Below are 18472 nucleotides of genomic sequence, written 5' to 3'. Positions count from 1 at the left end.
CTCATATACGAAGATCTCCTAATCTAAGAAGAAATCGATGGACAACCTCCTCCTTAGAGTGGAGGAGACTGATTGATGCATATGGCCCAAGGAGGCCCAGTCCAAGAAGAACAAAAAGACCTGCAATCGCCTAATGAGCACGACCCAACAAAGGTGACTAGCCGAAAGGCCACTCTTAGTGATCTCCATATGGCCTATAGCTAGCCTGCTAGACGATTGCCACGTCAAACCACGTCAGTTCTAAGGATGCAGCTTAGATATTGAAGGTCTCTCTGTAGCCTAGGACTCCTTGGGGGCTGGGACTCCCTGCCAGTGAGGGGTCTCCCCCAACAAAACGATACTTATTATGGATGTGTCCAGCCGTAGATAAAGACGATTTGCTACTTATACAACCACCCTAATCCTTCTCCCCAAAGATGAAGGAAGAAAGATAGACCTCCAGCTGATAGGGATACCCCCTATCCATACAAATTCTGGTTTTCTAGTGGGGACGGTTCCTGGACTCCGTAAACACTCTTGTTAACACTCATCAAGCATCCTCTCGTGGACTTGCACATTTTTCTCATAATTTGATCATCATATCTCGATCTCTTATTTTGTTTATTTATTTTCTCATCTTATTTTTCTTAAACTCAATACTAATTTGAGTATTAGAGTGCTAACATATTGCTTTACATGCTTCTTTCCTCAGGATCATAAGCGCCCTAGTCCAACTTTAAATGATAGTCCAAGCCCATCGAACCCATGCTATTTTTGCACGCATAAAAAAAAAAAAAACTACAAATGAAAAATGATCAGTTTTTATTAAACTTAAAGCTCTCATAAAAATTTCAAAAAGAGGGGATTTTTTGAATTTTATTTTAATATTGGGTCTTTTATTTTACTTTCACATTAATTTGTTCTAATGAAAAAACATAATAATTAATAAATACCAAATGAGAAAAATCAATTTAAGGAATAATTTTTTATTTAATAATATGAATTGAATTTAGAAGTGAGTTATAAATAACAAATTAGATGGTATTCTCATCAATTAAAACAATTAGTATCATTTTTTAAAATAATATAACTGTATACTAATGATTCAATATTAGAAATATATCAAAAAAAAAAAGTATGAGTTTAACATTGTTTGTGACTAATAAATGAGATATTCACCTCCAAACCTATATTTCTACACGTGCATTGCACATGATTCTTCCTAGTATATAGAAAACCAAAAGAGGAAAAAATTCAACATATCAATTAAAAATAAAATTATTTAATAAATATTTAAATCAAAAAAATAAATTGTCAAGTACAAATAAATTATCCTTAACAAAACAATCCAAACAATTCATAACAATTAAACAATAGTAACAACTTCTTCATCTTCCTCATGGTCAAGTATTGTGGCACAAATTTTCAATTCAACAACTTTTGAACAAGTACTAGCAATAAACAAATCAACTAATATAATATTTTATTATTGTTTAAACTTTAGGGTATTCTAATTTGGAGGAGAAAAGACAGTGCGCGTGCGCGTACATCAGTCGATCGTTTCTCTCCCCGGAGAGAAACTCTCTCCTTCGATTTGCCGTTCCTGCCTTCCAACTAGGAAGTCAGTCACTTTCCGCAAGACTTATAAGTGAAGAAAAATAAAAGAAAGATTAAAATATATATTAATTATACTGGGGTGGGTTTCGGGACAATTCTCAAGGACCCACCCCAGACCCAAGCAAGTCCTGATTTTTAGGATCTGGTGTCGCTTTAAATTTTTGAACTCGAACCTGTCCTATTAAAAGTTCAGGTTACAACTTTAATTTCGCTCCGAGATTTGAGGCGAGTCCAAGTACGATTGCCACCCACAGTGGAGTTACTTAAACTCAACTACCAATAATGTTTTGAGAATTTATTCAAGTTCAGGTTGCAAATTCTACATGAACAAAGCTCTGAGAATTAAAAGCTTATTTATACTTGTCTGAAAAACAACTAAATAATTGAGTTATTCCTCTATATTTCATCCATACACACATCTTCTCTGAGTTTGTTTTCAAACGTCCAAAAGACCATAATTCAAAAGTTTAGAACAATAACAAAATGTCTTGTTGCACAACTTGTGCAGTCCCCCCCCATAATGAATTAAATGCAATAGGTCCCCCTTTATACAAATATTAACCGGTAAAAAGAAATTATTAAGAGAAAATGACAACACAACCTCTAAACCAGACCATGAACTTTCTTTTTCAAAAGTTGAGAGGCTCTCTGTTGTCCTTTGTCTGATACTTTGAATCCTACCTCATCTTTTCACTCAAAAAATAAGGGTTTTCAAGCTTCCAAAGGACTCAACTACAGTCCTAACATTATAGTACTTGTGCCCTAACAATTACAACACAGTTCTAAGAATTATGGTACTACGTACTTGTGTCTTTGATGCCTAGCTCACCTTTTTCTGCCCACAAAAAAGTTTTTGAATATTCTCTTATTGCTTTGCAAGAAAACAATTAATAATAGGATCATTATAGGGCTCACATATTGTGTAACGATGCTGATTTTTTTTTTTTTTAATTAATGCGTCTTTCTTGCCCATTGTAAGACCCGTTGAATACTACGTAACTGCACTGGCATGGCCTCTAGTCAATGAGATATACAATGTTGAATATCTTGAATAGCTGGAAAGCATATGTCACAATCATTCATGTATTATTTAATTTAAAGTTATTGATGTATTTGATCGATCTTTTTGAATTTGAATCTATTGAATGATGTAATGAGTTATATCCTATCAAAAAGAAGATTTTTGGCGCTGATTTTATTTAAGCAGTTCATGCCGCCTGTCTTTTATTCAAGGACTTTAATGAAGAATTACGCTTTTGGAAATAATGCTATTTATCCGATTTTAGTTCCGATACAATAGTTGCTTGCATTCTTTGCCCTAAAGTTGTACTTTTTCTACAATTTTGGTCATTTTTGTTAATTAATTGCTAAATCAGATGAAAATTATTTCTTTTCCTGCCTCCTTCCCAGTCCCACGTGCCTGGTATGTGATTTTTTTTTTAATTTAATGATTAATTGACGAAAGTACCTAGAACAGAAAAAGAAGTGCATCTTAACACTACCAAAAAAGGGGGGGGGGATTTGGGACAGACCCTCGATCGTTTCAAAGCCTGTGCAATATTGGATATTGGAACTCAAAAGAGGAACGTAAAGTGATCAATGACTCATGGTCCACATTTTTTATGTGTACTTTGTTTGGAACGAAAAAATCATTTGAAATTGTGTTCTAAATGACAGTTACAATTTATGTTCCTATAACCATTCCAAACTTGTAACAGTAAACAATTGAAACTCATTTTGGAATACATTAATAAAATTAGGGACGGTTTTGAGTTGACCTTTCTTATATGTGAGACAATTGATGTCAAAAAAATGACAGTTAGTAACTATATTTCAAAATGAGGTGCAATTTGGAACGTTGTGAGTACATAGTTGGTCTAATATTACAAAAATCGTTCCTCAATTAGATTTCTACTTGAAAACTATTGTGTCACTAAGACAGTGCCTAAATGTGTTTCAATTTGGAACGATTTATGTGTATTATTAATACTGTATTACTAAGACCGTTCTAATTGAAACGGTTTATGTGTATTATTAATACTGTATTACTAAAATCGCTCGAAAGAGAATACAATAGCTATAAATCAATGGATTAAATCATTCCAATTTATGATCCTAAGACCGTTATAAAATTTAAATAAACGTCTATTTTTTAAAGGTCATTTATGTGTTCCAGGAACCGTTCCAAAGACAGTTCCAAATTTAATTTTACTATCTTTTTCAATTCTTCTTATATTTTTTCTATTTTCTCAATCTCTCTCGAATTTTCTTGATCTCTCACTATTCCACTAATATTTTTATACTCTCATTCGTCAATCTCTCTCGAATTTTCGTTGATATTTGAAGTTATTTTATTCAGGTAACAACTTTAACCCTTTATTTGTCAGTTGATTACATTTATTATACTTTTTTCAATTAAATATAATGTTATAATATATATGTGTGTGTGTAGGACTCATCATGCTAAGAAGGTAGAGAAGATGGATGTATGAGAAAAACCTATCGAGGAGGACGAGTTTTACTCCAAAGTTTGAGGATGGTGTTACTGCATTTATAGAAGTGGTCAAGTCTCAACATGCATATATGGACGGTAAGGAAATTAAGAATCTTTATCGAAAGTGCAAAAATGAAGTTTTCAAAATCCCGGATGAGGTAAATTTTGACTTGTATATGAAAGATTTGATGTCGTAGTATTATAATTGAACTTCACATGGCGAGGAGAGGGTGCAGGAGTACTTTAAGACCATCACCATGCCCCCTTTGCAAGAGGAGCAAACTCCCGTGGCTCCTGATGAAGAAGGTACTAGTATGCACTGGGGTAATGCAGCGTAGATGGATTGGGTGCAGAGGATGGTTTCCAATGCTGCCAGGCAGGCTTCTGGTCTTCTAATTATAACCAGAATGGTGTACCTAATGATGGTACGAGGTCATGTCCTACTGATGTCGGACCTAGTTCATATTACAGCGAGGCCCCTATAATTATGTGTCTAGGCTGGCAGATCAATTTCACGATATAGTGTATGCTGTCGAGCATCCGTTATGGAACAGTTGCACCCAATTTCAATTGATATTTGTTGCTGAGTTAGTGAATATCAAGGCCAATGGTCATATTTTTGAGTGAATATATGATCGAATATCCCAGTGGGCTGATCGTATATTGTCTCGTGACCATACCCTACCCCTCGATTACTATAATACGATGAAGTTGATAAGAGACTTGAATTTATCTATTGAGAAGATTGATGCGTGTAAGAATGGTTCCATATTGTACTACAAGGATGATATTGATCTGAACTACCGAAAGTTTTGTGGATAAGCTAGATACAAGCCGACCAGGGAGCCAAATCCTAACCGACATTAAAATATATTTTTTCCTAACATTAAAATATATTTTTTCGAAATCCAAATATGTATTTTATAATTAAAATATATTTTTTAAAAAATTTAAAAAAAATCTAAAACTAAAATATTCTTTCTGGAAATTAAAATATATTTTTTCCTGAAATTTTTTTTAAAATATTTTCAAAAATTGAAATTTGCATATTGTTGTGTAGCTTAGGGTATATTGTGTAATTAGGGTATAATTGTGTAATTTAGGAAATTATTGAAAATATTGGTATGTAATAATTGTATAATTGTGTAATTTCTGTAATTATTGTATAATTTATATCATAATCCATAATTTTTGTAATTATTGTGTCATTTGTAATTTCTGAAAATATTATGTAATTTAGATTAATCATATTGTGTAATTTGGGTTATAATTATGTCATTGTGTAATTTCTGCAATTATTGTGTCATTATGTAATTTTTGTAATAATTGTGTCGTTGTGTAATTTCTACAATTATTGTGTAATTTCTGTAATTTTATTGTCAAATTTGTATAATTATTTAGGAAATTAATAAATTTAGTACACATTTAAGGATAATGAAAATTAATAACATAATAATTACAATAATAAAAAGTGAGGCTAATAATTCCAATAATAATAATATTTACATAATAATATCAATAATCACAAAATTAATTATTTACGTGATAATATCAATACTCATAAAATGAGGTTAAGAATTTCAATAATAATATTATTTACATAATAATATCAATAATCATAAAATTAGACAAAAATTATAAATAATAACATTATTTATGTGATAAAGTCGATAATCATAAAGTGAGACTAATACTCCCCATAATAATATTATTCACATAATAATATCAATAATTAATATTTCGAACAATAATATTATTTACATAATAATATCAATAATCACAACCTTAGACTAATTAATATTTTCAATAACAATATTATTTATATAACAAAATCAATAATCACAACCTTAGACTAATTAATATTTTCAATAATAATATTATCGATTATGTTATTACTTACATAATAATGTCAACAATAACAAAATTAGGGTAATATTTTCAATTAAAATACATTTATATAATCATTACAATGACCATCAAATGAGGATAATATTTTCAATAATTATTAATTATTAATTATAGAAAAAAATGAATAAACTTCTGGTGATAGGCTAAAGAAGTTTAAAGCAATGCTTGACCCCTTTATATATGTGAAAAAAGGAGCTATATATTTTTAAATAATTAATGAGTACAATAATCATAAATTCATGATAATATTTCAAATGTATAAGATTTAGTATTTTCTTTTTAATAATTATTGAATTAGGATAACTTTTTCAACAATTACAAAAACTAATACTTACTATAATTTGTATAGATTATGTCTAGTGGTATGCCTCCTGTACCATGTGGTCGTGGTCGTGGTCGTAGCCCGCCATTTCCATCTGTGTTGTCTTATGCTTCGCAGGCTGAAGCAGTCTTCCCACCACCCCCACCACCTGACACGGCCGAACCGTCAATCGCCCCGCAGACTTCGGATGATATTGGACCATTTGGTGCGGCACCGGCAGCTGAGGAGGCCAGACAACCGTCTGCCACACCAACGGCTAATCCTGCCCGTCCATGGGCTGCTCCACCACCAACACCACCAGCAGTCCCCACACCATCAGCGCACCAGTATATCAGCCTCGATGAGGCGAGATAAATTTGTCCATGAATATTTTTAGTATTATTGAATCTAGAAAATCACTAATTACATATCCTTTTAGTTTTGACCACCGCTTCCATGAGTGCATCAATGCGGTGGTGCGAGAACACTATCCCCACTCGTGGCATGTTTGAGGCAAGTGCCGCCTGAACACCGACATTTCTGATTCGAGTCTATGAAGGTAATGTACTTTAAATTAATTTAGTATTATATTATAAAATAAATTGTTTAATAAATTTTACTAATATCATTAATTTTCTTACTGTAGATAGCCTACTGGTGGGACTGTGACGATGAGTTCATGTTCCGGGTCTTCCACATGTGGACCCAAAAATACATCCGAAAGAAGTTTGCCGTCGCTCGGGTGATCCTGGTCAAGCCACTTTGGTTGGCTAACGAGGTTAGGCTCCAACTCCAAGCATACTGGGCCAGCGTGAACTTCTAGGAGGAGTCCGCGAAAAATAAGGTGAACCGGACGATGAACCCCGCGGCGTCCTCTACTCTGTACCATATGGGATCCTCCTCTATTGACATGGACAAGAGGAAGATGGTAAACAAATTACAATATTTTTAAAGATTTATCATTATTTTATACATATTATGCTAACTGTTTTATTCTTCTGCAAGAGGTAGAGCTCGGTCAACCACTCAAACAGATGGAATTGTTCGCCAGATGCTACAAGAAGAAGGCGGATGGCGGCTGGAGCGGACCGAGGTGGCTAAGGTGGCGGTAAGTGCCCTAATAATTTTATTTATTTTGCAAGAGACATTCCAGTAGTTGATGGAGGATCATCAGCCTCAGCCCACGGTCAAGGACCACGATACCTCGGCCTAATTGGAGGTTTCGGTGGCGATGACAGAGCAGCAGCTATGGTCGGTTGCAGTTGAGGGCAAGAACAAAGGTTGTGTATTCAGTATTGGTTGTGAGACCCACATCTCCAGCTAGACATACACATCACCATCGCCACCCTCATCGACAGTGCTGTCGCCGCAATCAAACCTAGCCATGGAAAATTGCATCGGCCGGCTCAAGAAGGATGATGATCAAAATGGTGGCCATGATGAAGGAGATGTGTGCCAACTCCTCGACTGTCGGACCGTCACAACCGACCCCCCCAGCACAGCCTCAGTTGACCCCCCCGGTGCTGAACGACGACGAAATGTATGACGCTGACGAAGAGGGTTTAAATTACATTTTATATCTTTTCTAATTTTGTAATCCAATAATATTTTATATTAAAATAATATTTTTTTTATTATTCATGTTTATTTAGTCATAATATTTATTACATTTCATTATTTCATATTTATTCAATTAATTAAATTCATAAATACAATTAAATAAAATTTTGTTAATTAAATCAATTATTTATTTTAATTTATTAAAATAAATTTATTAAATTTATTAAATATATAAATTAAATAATTTGTAAAAATTTTATTATAAAGTAAACAATTAGGAACAATTTTAGTAATTGTATAGAAAATGTTACAAATCTAAACAAAAAAACAATTCCTAAACACAATGCTAAAATAATTCTAAAATGTATTCCTAAATAAGATTGATCGTTTGTAAAACTGGTTCAAGAGAATGTTAAAAAAAAAAGAGACCGTTCCTAATACTATTTCAGAAATTGACAACCAAACAATTCCAAAGGTCGTTCCAAATAACCGTTTTTAATATCAATGCTAAAATATTTTTAAACACATGTTCCTAAAATAAGATTGATCATTCCTAACACTGTTACAAGTGACTGTTCCAAACAAAAAATTGATCGTTCCTAATACTATTTCAAAAATTGTCCATCAAATAACTTCAAAAACTGTTCCTAAATATAACACCAATACAAATAAATACAATTCCAAAATTCAAGTATCGGTATTACAAAAATCGTTTAAAAAATAATTCGAAATAAATTATATAACCGTTCCAAATGGTATCCATTGCGTTCCATTAAAAAAGCTAAATTTTTATAATCACATACAATTTTTTGAACGGTCATCATCAATGTGTTACAGTTAGAACGGTTCATCACTAATCGTTCCTAAATATTTGTAACGCCGTCTACAGTGACGGTTCGTCATCCGTTCCAAAATTCGTTCCAATAGAATTTTTTTACTTTTTAATCATTCCAAATTTCGCATCTTTTTTATAGTGTTAAGGGACCAAAAATGCAACCAGTAATTGTTTAAAGACTCAAATCAAATAAGTGGTATTGTTTAAGGACAAAAAGCATAATTCTTCCCCAAAAAAAAAATATCTTTATTAGTTGTTTTACATAGATCAAAATGCAATTAATCCTAAAAACTTACATAACATGTTAAGTGAGACACATACTAATGGTCCAAATTAAACTAAATATCCACAATTTTCGTGGAGGTGATATTGTCGGCAACATCTTCAATTGTGCATTTGGAAAAGCAACTTATCAGCTCCAGTGAATATGAAATTTTCTTGAAACTTCTAATGGTACTAAAATCGAAGTACAAAAATCATGTCCTTGTGCATTTTCATCTGTCCCTCGATGTATCATTTCAAATTTATTGCACATGCCTTGCAGCACACAATAAATGCATCAATAATAATATTCCTTAGTTCAATCTTTTTAATATAATTTTACGAAACTTTATACATATATATATATATAAGAATCTAAAAGATGTTATTAACTTTTTAGATATGTACTTTTATAGCTATAGTTTCAAAAAATTACTAATTTACGTTCGTGAATTATTATTTAAAAACATGTATTTCTGAGTTAAACTTCGACTATCATGTACGTATTAAAAATATTAGGATATGTAGGTTCTAAAATTTCCATTTAATAAAAAGATGGAACACGTAAGTTAAACTTAGAGGAAATGTTGAATTAAGTGTAACAATTATTTCCCACAAGTCATCTCAAACACAAACTTAAAATGAGTATTTTTCATGTATGATATGTTATTTAACTTGTCAATTTTCTATGTACTTGCTTTCTAGTTTTTTTTTAGTAATATATGCATTATTATTATTATAAGCAATTCGACACACTCTACTCTACGTGTGTGCAATTAAAAAATAATTTTTATGTACTCGAGTACCAGAATTATATATTTCTGCCAAAAACATACATATATACTTTAGAATTTTAAGTGTGATTTTTCAATTAAATATTGAATAGAAGTAAAAATATTATAACAATTGTAAGATCTTAGTTAGTTGCAACTACTAAATCAAGTATGTGTTTTTATCCTCATTTATAGATTGATCTTATATGGATAGTTACTTTGTAGGTATATTGAAAATAATATTTTAGTAAAACAATAAAAAAGTATAAAGAAGCACAAATATAAATCTAACATAAGTTGTATCCTTCCTTCATTACTATGACTTGTCTCATCAATCTTTTCAAAACACAACATATTTTTGGTATTATACGTGTGACACCTGATATACACAATACACAAAGTAGGTGTACGATTGACAAATAGTTTATTTCTAAAATTAAGAGATATATATCAATTATCATACAATCAATGCACCTCTGCGTAGCATCTATCTAACTAATTTTTGCTCCATTATTCGCTAATAAAATCATCCGAAATAAACTCACAACGCAATTTGTGGTACAAGTGACGCTTGTGGCATGACAACGATGTTGGTGTTTGCATATGCTACGGGGCAAAAACTGGCAAAACGAAAGGTGGGTATCGGTTCCAATGTCTATTATGTGGGGTTGAACCATGAAATGTGGTTTCACGTTATGCTTGATTTTCGTTCGCTCAATCTTGTCTGGGCAACATCGAATATTCCATGGCAGATTATTTCTGATTTGCGACAAGGGGAATCTTCATGACTGGCAGGAGTCTTCGAGCAACTTCAGTCTGAGGAACACAAGGGTTTTGCAACGATCTGTTGTGCGCTCTGGCAGCAGTGCAACCAGCGGCTGATGAAGGGAAAGCAAAGGGATCCTTTACAGGTTGTGAGACAAGCTTTGGCTTTTCTAGCTGATGATCATCTTGATTGTAATAGTGAATGTTTTTCCAGGTAGTCTGGTGTAGTTGTTGCGAGTCTTTAGTGCTGTTTTTGGATGTTGTGTTGAGGACAGGTTGGGTGTTTATGTGTTGGGAATAAAATCTTCGTCGTTTCCTTTTCCCAAAAAAACAAAAATATTGTCAAGTTGTGGAGAGTTGAGTAACATTGTCGATTGTAGATTCAAAACACAACACCAAGCATTTGATCTATGAATGGATATCTAAGTCAAGGTTCTAAACATTATTTTTGTCTTAAGTAGACGTAATATTTGTGGTCTCAAAACATCACAACCATAAAATATCAGTAATGAGTCTTAAAACCAGGTTCGAGTTTCTCCCACGAACAAAACTTCAACCCTTAAGGAGTACACTGGTAGTCAATTTGTCCATATATTTCCAAAAGTTAGCCATCTTTCAAGTTTACCAATTCTTTTTTGTCGCGAAAATAGAAAAGCATGGGTGAACAGACGAGAAAACATTGCACCTGCATTTCTGGGGCATCCATTATCCTTATAACTGATTGGCAATCATCAAGAACCAAGACTTAAACACACGAATTAGTTAACACACAAGAGTCCTGATGTATGTTCGATCCCAGCAAATGCCTTCACAAAGCATCAAACCAGCAACAAGGATATAGTAATGTTTGATCTTAAACTTGAGGATATACACTTCATGATCTAGAATAGAACTGTCGCTTACCAGGAAGCCCAAGTGTGAAAACTCTTTTTTTTTTTTTTTTTGGATGTTTCTGGTAATTTAGAAGTGTGCAAGAGCTCAAATACCATACACATAATGGGGTCTCCCAGATGCATAACATAATATCACCCCCAATCTAATCAAGTTTTTATTTATATCATGAATCGAGATCATATACAACTACTGAGATCAGATTGTGCTTTCCACGATAAGCACCCTAGTCAGAAAGCTTGATAGCAGGTGAACTTGATCCGTGTAGGGAATATTTGATTTTAAGAAACTCACAAGATTTTTCAAACAGGGGAGATATTAGATGAGCTGAAGCGTCCAAAAACTCCTCAAGACTACTTACATGTGACATACTGAAATCAGAGTTTGACAGTACAATAGTTATCATGATATAGAGTTTCATGATTAGCCAGCAGCCAATATACTCGGGTCAAGAAACTAATTATCTACAGCTTCGAACCACAAGCAGAGCATCAAGAGACTATAAGGAATCTGACTTGCACAGTTCTCAGCAACGTCACCTATATGAGGGCATACACAAGCAGAGCATCAAGAGACTATAAGGGTCTCACTTGCACAGTTCTCAGCAACGTCTACCTATATTGAGGGCATACAAGGAAAAGTACCTGCTCGATTAATGTAGCATAAAGCACATCAGAGTCGACATTGAACATCTAGACATAAATATTTATAGACCACAACAATGGCGCATGAAAACATTGATAAGTACAGAGATGGTGGCAATAACAATCAGCTAAAGAATATATCTAGACCAGATCAACAAAATAATCCAGCTCAGTATGAACTAAATGCAAGTACGAGCAATTGATTAACAAACAGAAAAATAGAGTAAGCCATGGAAACAAGAAAACAATCATACACTTAATGGCAGGAGAAGCTTAAGCACAGCATGATGCAGCTCGGGATCCTTCTGCAGGTCTATCAACCAGAACCATTCCTGCTGGGTTTTGGGTAGATTGAGCTCTAGGTAACCTCTTTGCTGTATATATCACAATAAAAAATCAGGAGAGGATCAGTAAATGGAAATAATGGTTCACAGGGAAAAAGTAAAGCAAAACAGAACTGGCTAAGAAAGACAACATGCACATTGTTTTTAGTTCTTTCTATAGATCAAAATCATTAAGCATCAGGAACTTCGTTAGCCTAATTTCAGATCCAGCAAGAGTCTTTAAGAACTAAGAAGAAACATAAGGGATAATGTTCCGTCCAGCAACAGCACACGATAAAACAGAGATATTTAGATCTGTTTAAAGATGCCTGGGTCAGGATGCATAAGTTTAGCGTAAAGAAGTCGAACACCTCTAGCCACACTTTTTTAGTACACAGATTTTCGATACTCCACGAAGTATAATTGGAAATGAAAACAGCAATAAATAAATTGGGTTACAATCTCCAGTCGAAAATCCAGGTTCTGGTGTATCCAGATCATCAGAAATATCAATGGACCAAGCTCATTGGCAAAGGATAATAGGAACTGCTCAAAAAGAGTGAAGAGTATACACCCCTTAGCAGGGACTTTGAGATGGCTCAAGTGGAATTTTCAGCTCCCATCCATAGAATATCAATTTGGAAATGTGCAGTAATAATTATAAAGGTTATATTTTTAAGGGTTAATTACAGATAGACCACTCCCCTTTGAAATTACACTTCCCTGAAAAAAGTTTCAAAATTACACTTACACCTCCACGAATTCTCCGTTTATATCAGACTCCCTTCTGTTAGGGTTTGGACGAAAAATGTTGATGTCAGAAGAAAAAAAAAATACACAAACTTTCAGTTCAACCCCTCATTCAACATTGTAATATTTTTATACTTATATGGGGCTAAATGTATGTATATAAAGTCAAGAGGGTGTGGTTGTAAAATATATTATGCTTGAATTATAGCCATTGGATACAAAGTATCCGTCACCATTGTTGCATCTATTTACTGAAGCATTAGATAAAATAGTTGAACAAGACATCTTTAAGAAAAATATGAGGCAATGATGTTAATCTCACCCTATATATAGGAAGTAAAAAGAGCATCAAAGATGACTAATTTTTTCATTCTATCTACAGTTACTTTCTCCAATGACTATAATTTGAGAGCACTATTTTATTACAATTACACCCTTTTGCCTTTACATTTCCCCCCTTACAAATATAAAGATATTACAGGAGAATTCAATTTATAAGAATTCAATTTATATCTGCAGCAGTAAAATTGAAAATTTATATAATTTGTTTTGTTGAGCATTTTCTGTCCAAACCCTAAAAGGGGTCAAGTGTATATAGAGAATTTTTTAAGCGGTTTAAGTATAATTTTGAGACTTCTTTTGGGAAAAACTGTAAATTTGTATTTCCAGAGGGGGTCTAAGTGTAATTAACACTATTAAATATTAGAAAGGAAAGTAGATTTTGCTCATTGCTAAGTGTCAGAAAGATGGCACATCATAAGTTCATCAAGACTTTCAAAAGGTGCATGCTGGCATTTTGATCAGCAAATAAACCTGCTAGCTGATGGAAATCGGATTATGCAAACATCAAACAATTGTCTTCCATAAACTCCAAGTATTTAAAAGTTTCTCAAAGAAAACCAAGAAGACATAAAGAGAGGAAAAGACCGAGTTGTTAGTTTTGCTATATAGTTTAGAGACGCATAACAATGGGAATCATCTGAACATTCTTCCACAAAAGAAGGAACCCAGTAATGACAATCCAAGCGTTTCAATAGAAAAACTAAACAAGATTCGGCATTTTAAACTACCTAAACATCAGTGAACTTCATAAATTAGTAAACCACCTTTTGAAGCATGAAGGCTCAAAACTTGAGCCCAAAACAGGATATTTATGAATCATCAAACTAGCCTACAAGTGAGCAACTAACAATGAATTCAAGCTTCTAATCTAGAATGTAACAATGATTCCACATTTTAAACAAGCTAGCAACCACAAGTAGCACGAATTGATGATCTCCTGTATAACCCCCTGAGAGCCATATTGCAAAGAGAAATCTATGAACTGGTGGATTTCCTACGCGTTTATTAGGAGACAACAGGAGAACAAGCTCATTCTCCCTCATAATGTGGTTGATTTGGTATAATTAGAGCAGCCTATCCCAAGGTTTGTACTAATTACAGACAGTCCTCAGATTTGATTAATAGCCCACTTCCCTCGACACTAACAACCATTAGAAGGTCCTACGTCTTTAATGAAATGAAATTTCGACCTCCACGTACACACACTCTTCTGAATTTGTCCAAATTACAAGAGCCCGCTGATGTTTTCAATATTTACTAGTACATCATTTCAATTTTTTTTAAATAATAACTTTTTAATAAAATGCTAGAGATATGTCTAGTCATTTTCTTAAATACAAATAATTCTAAATTAAATAATTTAAAATGCACATAAAAATATTGTAGAATATAATTTTTATCACAAGTTTGAAACATTCGAGGTACTACATGTAATATCTCAAGTCTAATGGGATATACCTATGATTAGACCAAACCTCGATAGAGGACATTGTAACTACCCTATTCATTTTCTCACCTATTAGTGAGCACGCGGTTGTCCTCTCCATGGCTGTAAAAGGCTATTTGTTTCTTTTTATTAGCTTCCTTCACTAGACATAACTGCATGCTAATCCAAGTACTTACGCACACTTCTACTTCCAGATGCTTAAACAAGTTTGCATGTGCTTATATATTATAAAGGTGAAAAATCAATTCAATCTTCACAAGTATTCTAAATACATCTTAGAAATCCATTGAAAAGTTTTTAGCATGACAAGAAAGAATGGTGAAATTGAAATTATCAAACCCTACTCTCCGTCTGCCGAAACATGTTCATTATTATTTTTGCGCAGATGGAGACAAATCTATCTTTTGAGGAATATACATCAACAAAAGCAATAAAAATTTGACACAACTACAAGAGAGGATGTAAAACTGAAAAATTCCAGGGAATACAAAAACCTGATGATATGGAGATATAGAGTGAGAAAAAAATCTGACTAAACTATACGGTCAAAAAGTACAGAAATGAAACAAAGAAAGGGCATTAATATAGTATAGAAGTTTTTATATGGTGAAAAATTAAAGAAAACAACAAGGATGTTAGGTGATACCATATTTTTTACACTTTCATAATGCTTCACACTATTACCTTCCTCCAAGTTTGCAGCAAAAGTAAATATTGTTTCATATTAGAAACAAAGAAAGAAATATACCTATGTCATAGAATATATCATTGACATTAACAGCAGTTTTGGCAGAGGTTTCAAAGAAGAAGAGGCCGTTTTCATCAGCATAGCCGCGCGCCTCCTGGAGCACATTTGTAAGACACCCAACAATCAATTTACATTGTTATATGAATCCAAACTTGAGTGTCAGATCAGATAAAGGAATTCAAATTGAAATCAATTAAGAAAACAACAATTGCTAAAATGGAGCTCCAGGAAGAAGGAAACCAAGTAACAGCCTCAAATAGATAATTTATTATGAGCAAAGGGTAAGGCTTAGCAAATATAGACAAAAGTCTTTAAGACAACATATATCCAGCAACTGATTAAGAAAGTTCCTGCTCAGCAACAACACTCATACTAAGAAACACTGAGCAAAAGAAAGAAGAGCCAGATATTTACAAGAAAACTCCACTGTTGAATAAATATGGAAGCAAACAATTTTCAATCCTCCCTCCTAACTACAATGATCTATAATCTCCTTAAAGCTGAACAATATGAAGACTCCAAGTCGAGCTTTGGAAATTACATATCAACTCTATGCAATTGGAGCATTTTAAGTTGCATTTATAGAAGCCTTATTTCAAAGCAATCGCACTCTTGTGCCTTCTCTCAGAAGCGTCTACTCTATTGATATACCAAATCAAAAAGGGCAACAGCTATAGCTTCATTTTAAGCTCCAACACCTTGTTGCAAATGTTTGGGCCTCCATGCAAGAGTGAGGAATCTCAAATTGAAGAATTTATGCATCTAGCAATAACTAGTGGTGTTCAAAAAGCATTTTAGTAATTTTTCAACTAGCAATTGTTCAATGATTTGTAGAATCTGTTAGCTTCATTAATTTATTTCTTTCATTCAGAATTTAATATTCTATAATCCTTTTCTAGATAGGATCTCATAATGAATTACTTCCTTAAACTGAATCCTATCAGAGAAAGGACCCTTTTTGTTCCATGGTAAATTTCCAAGTATAATTTGATGTTGAGAAGTCCATAAATACATTGTAACTTTTCCCAGTTTAGAGTTTAGATCATAAATAGTGATACTTCATTAACTTTTTGCTACCAGAGATACATGGAACTCCTTGGTGACTCTAAGGTTTTACAACTTTAGGTTAGAGTAATCCAAAGCCATATCTTCAACCCAAACTTCTTAATCTCCCTTGTAAGATTTCGTTTGATCTTTTTCCAGTATTATCTTATTCATCTTCTGGAAAAATATTATCTTATTCATCTTCCTTTGGAGACAACTAGTTACTAAAGACAAAAATTTGTCATAATTTCAAATATGTAGGTGCCACTCCAATTTTCAATCTGAAATGTAGAACAAAGCATCTTAGAAAGCACGCAAAAATGATGAAGCAAAAAAATTTGAAGAGATGTTAATGACTGCCTAAAATCAGAATATGGAAAATAATACATCCAAATACAATTGAAAAACTACTCACTTCAGCAGTCACATTCCTCTTGTCTTCAAGGTCACATTTATTTCCAGCAAGTGCCATAACCATGTTAGGATTACCTGCAAAAATCACAAAGCCATACTATGATCAAGTTTGATCCCACTTATCAGAAAGGAAATATATAAGAAAAATCAAACATGTGGTGTTTCTCCCTCAATTATTCCTTGGAACCCCAATCCAACTAGAATCCGTTTGTCTAACTTCAAATGGATGTTCAACCCAAATTCCCAAAACCAGATCTATGTCATTTTCATATGTAGCACATGAAAAGGAGAAACGATAAGTCATAAAGCACCTTGTTTTTGCAATTCCTGCACCCACTTCTTAGCCCGTGCAAAAGAATCCTACATTACCAAGCAAAACCAAAAGGAAGATTCAGATAGAAAAAACAACATACTCATAAAAATTTCGCCCTTATTTAAATTATGTCAGAGGCACATGCTATCACTTCACCCTCAATGATCAAAATGAGAAATGAAAAGTTAGGCAAGTGTTCATATAACTTCCATTTACAGGATTCGAGAACACATACAACAGAGCACTCACATTTTTCGTGTAAAATGGACCTCTCACTAGTATAAATTCAGAAACGGAAATTCAATCAGCCTGCATATGTAGTTCATGAAATCAGATATCTACATGCATATCCATATGGGATTGCTATTACCGAGCTAGTGATGTCGTAAACTATGATCGCTGCAGCAGCGCCTCTGTAATACATGGGGGCCAAGCTATGGTACCTCTCCTGCCCAGCAGTGTCCCAGATCTCGAACTTCACCGTGGCATTATTCACAGACACCGTTTGCGAAAAGAACGCAGCCCCAATTGTAGATTCCTGTGATAAAATTATTCACCAAACGATTGTTATCATCAGGATGATCATCACAAGAACACCCAATTCACGATTACCAGAGAGGAAGCCGATTAAGCTCAGGTTTGCATGAAGTGAGATCAAAGATTAGGGAAATTACTTGGAATTCAAGAAACTGGCCCTTGACAAAGCGTATCACAAGGCTTGATTTTCCAGCACCCATATCTCCAAGTAACACCTGAAGATTTGAACCCCAAAATCATCAAAAACAAAACAAAAAATATTCAACACAACAAAACGCAAGAAACACATGAAAGAAAATTGCACTGACGAGTTTAGCGTTGAGATTATTATGACCCATGTTCGCCATATGAATACGGAAAACCCTCTTGAAAGAATTTGTTGTGTATACAGAGAGGAGAAGATAGTGCGATGATCTAAGAAAAAGCAGTGAATCCAAAGAGGAAATGGAAGAAGAAAGGAGAATTCAGAATTGGGTAGGTGGTGTTTGGGGGATTGTGTTAAATATTGTATTTTAGTGTGAGTTTT

At 33.5% G+C, this 18472-nt stretch overlaps 1 protein-coding gene across 2 annotated transcripts; it reads right to left on the bottom strand.

Moving 5' to 3' along the window:
- Positions 1-11518: 11518 nt before the first annotated feature.
- LOC105176043 (ras-related protein RHN1) lies at positions 11519-18458 on the bottom strand. 2 transcript variants are annotated; one of them, XM_011098720.3, is made up of 8 exons: positions 18255-18458; positions 18084-18161; positions 17780-17947; positions 17408-17456; positions 17098-17171; positions 15639-15732; positions 12283-12402; positions 11519-12028 (listed from the first exon to the last, which is right to left on the bottom strand). In XM_011098720.3, exons 1-7 carry the CDS (start codon positions 18291-18293, stop codon positions 12302-12304), a joined length of 603 nt encoding a protein of 200 aa, XP_011097022.2. In that variant the 5' UTR covers positions 18294-18458; the 3' UTR covers positions 11519-12028; positions 12283-12301. The 2 variants fall into 2 exon arrangements, with proteins under 2 accessions (XP_011097022.2, XP_020554332.2); XM_020698673.2 differs by having other exon boundaries at positions 11519-11923.
- Between the last annotated feature and the right edge of the window lie 14 nt (positions 18459-18472).

Source organism: Sesamum indicum, linkage group LG13 (assembly GCF_026168435.1).
Source record: "Sesamum indicum cultivar Baizhima isolate 11 linkage group LG13, ASM2616843v1, whole genome shotgun sequence".
In the NCBI taxonomy this organism is placed as follows: Eukaryota; Viridiplantae; Streptophyta; class Magnoliopsida; order Lamiales; family Pedaliaceae; genus Sesamum; species Sesamum indicum.
This window is presented reverse-complemented; position numbering and strand designations above follow the sequence as displayed.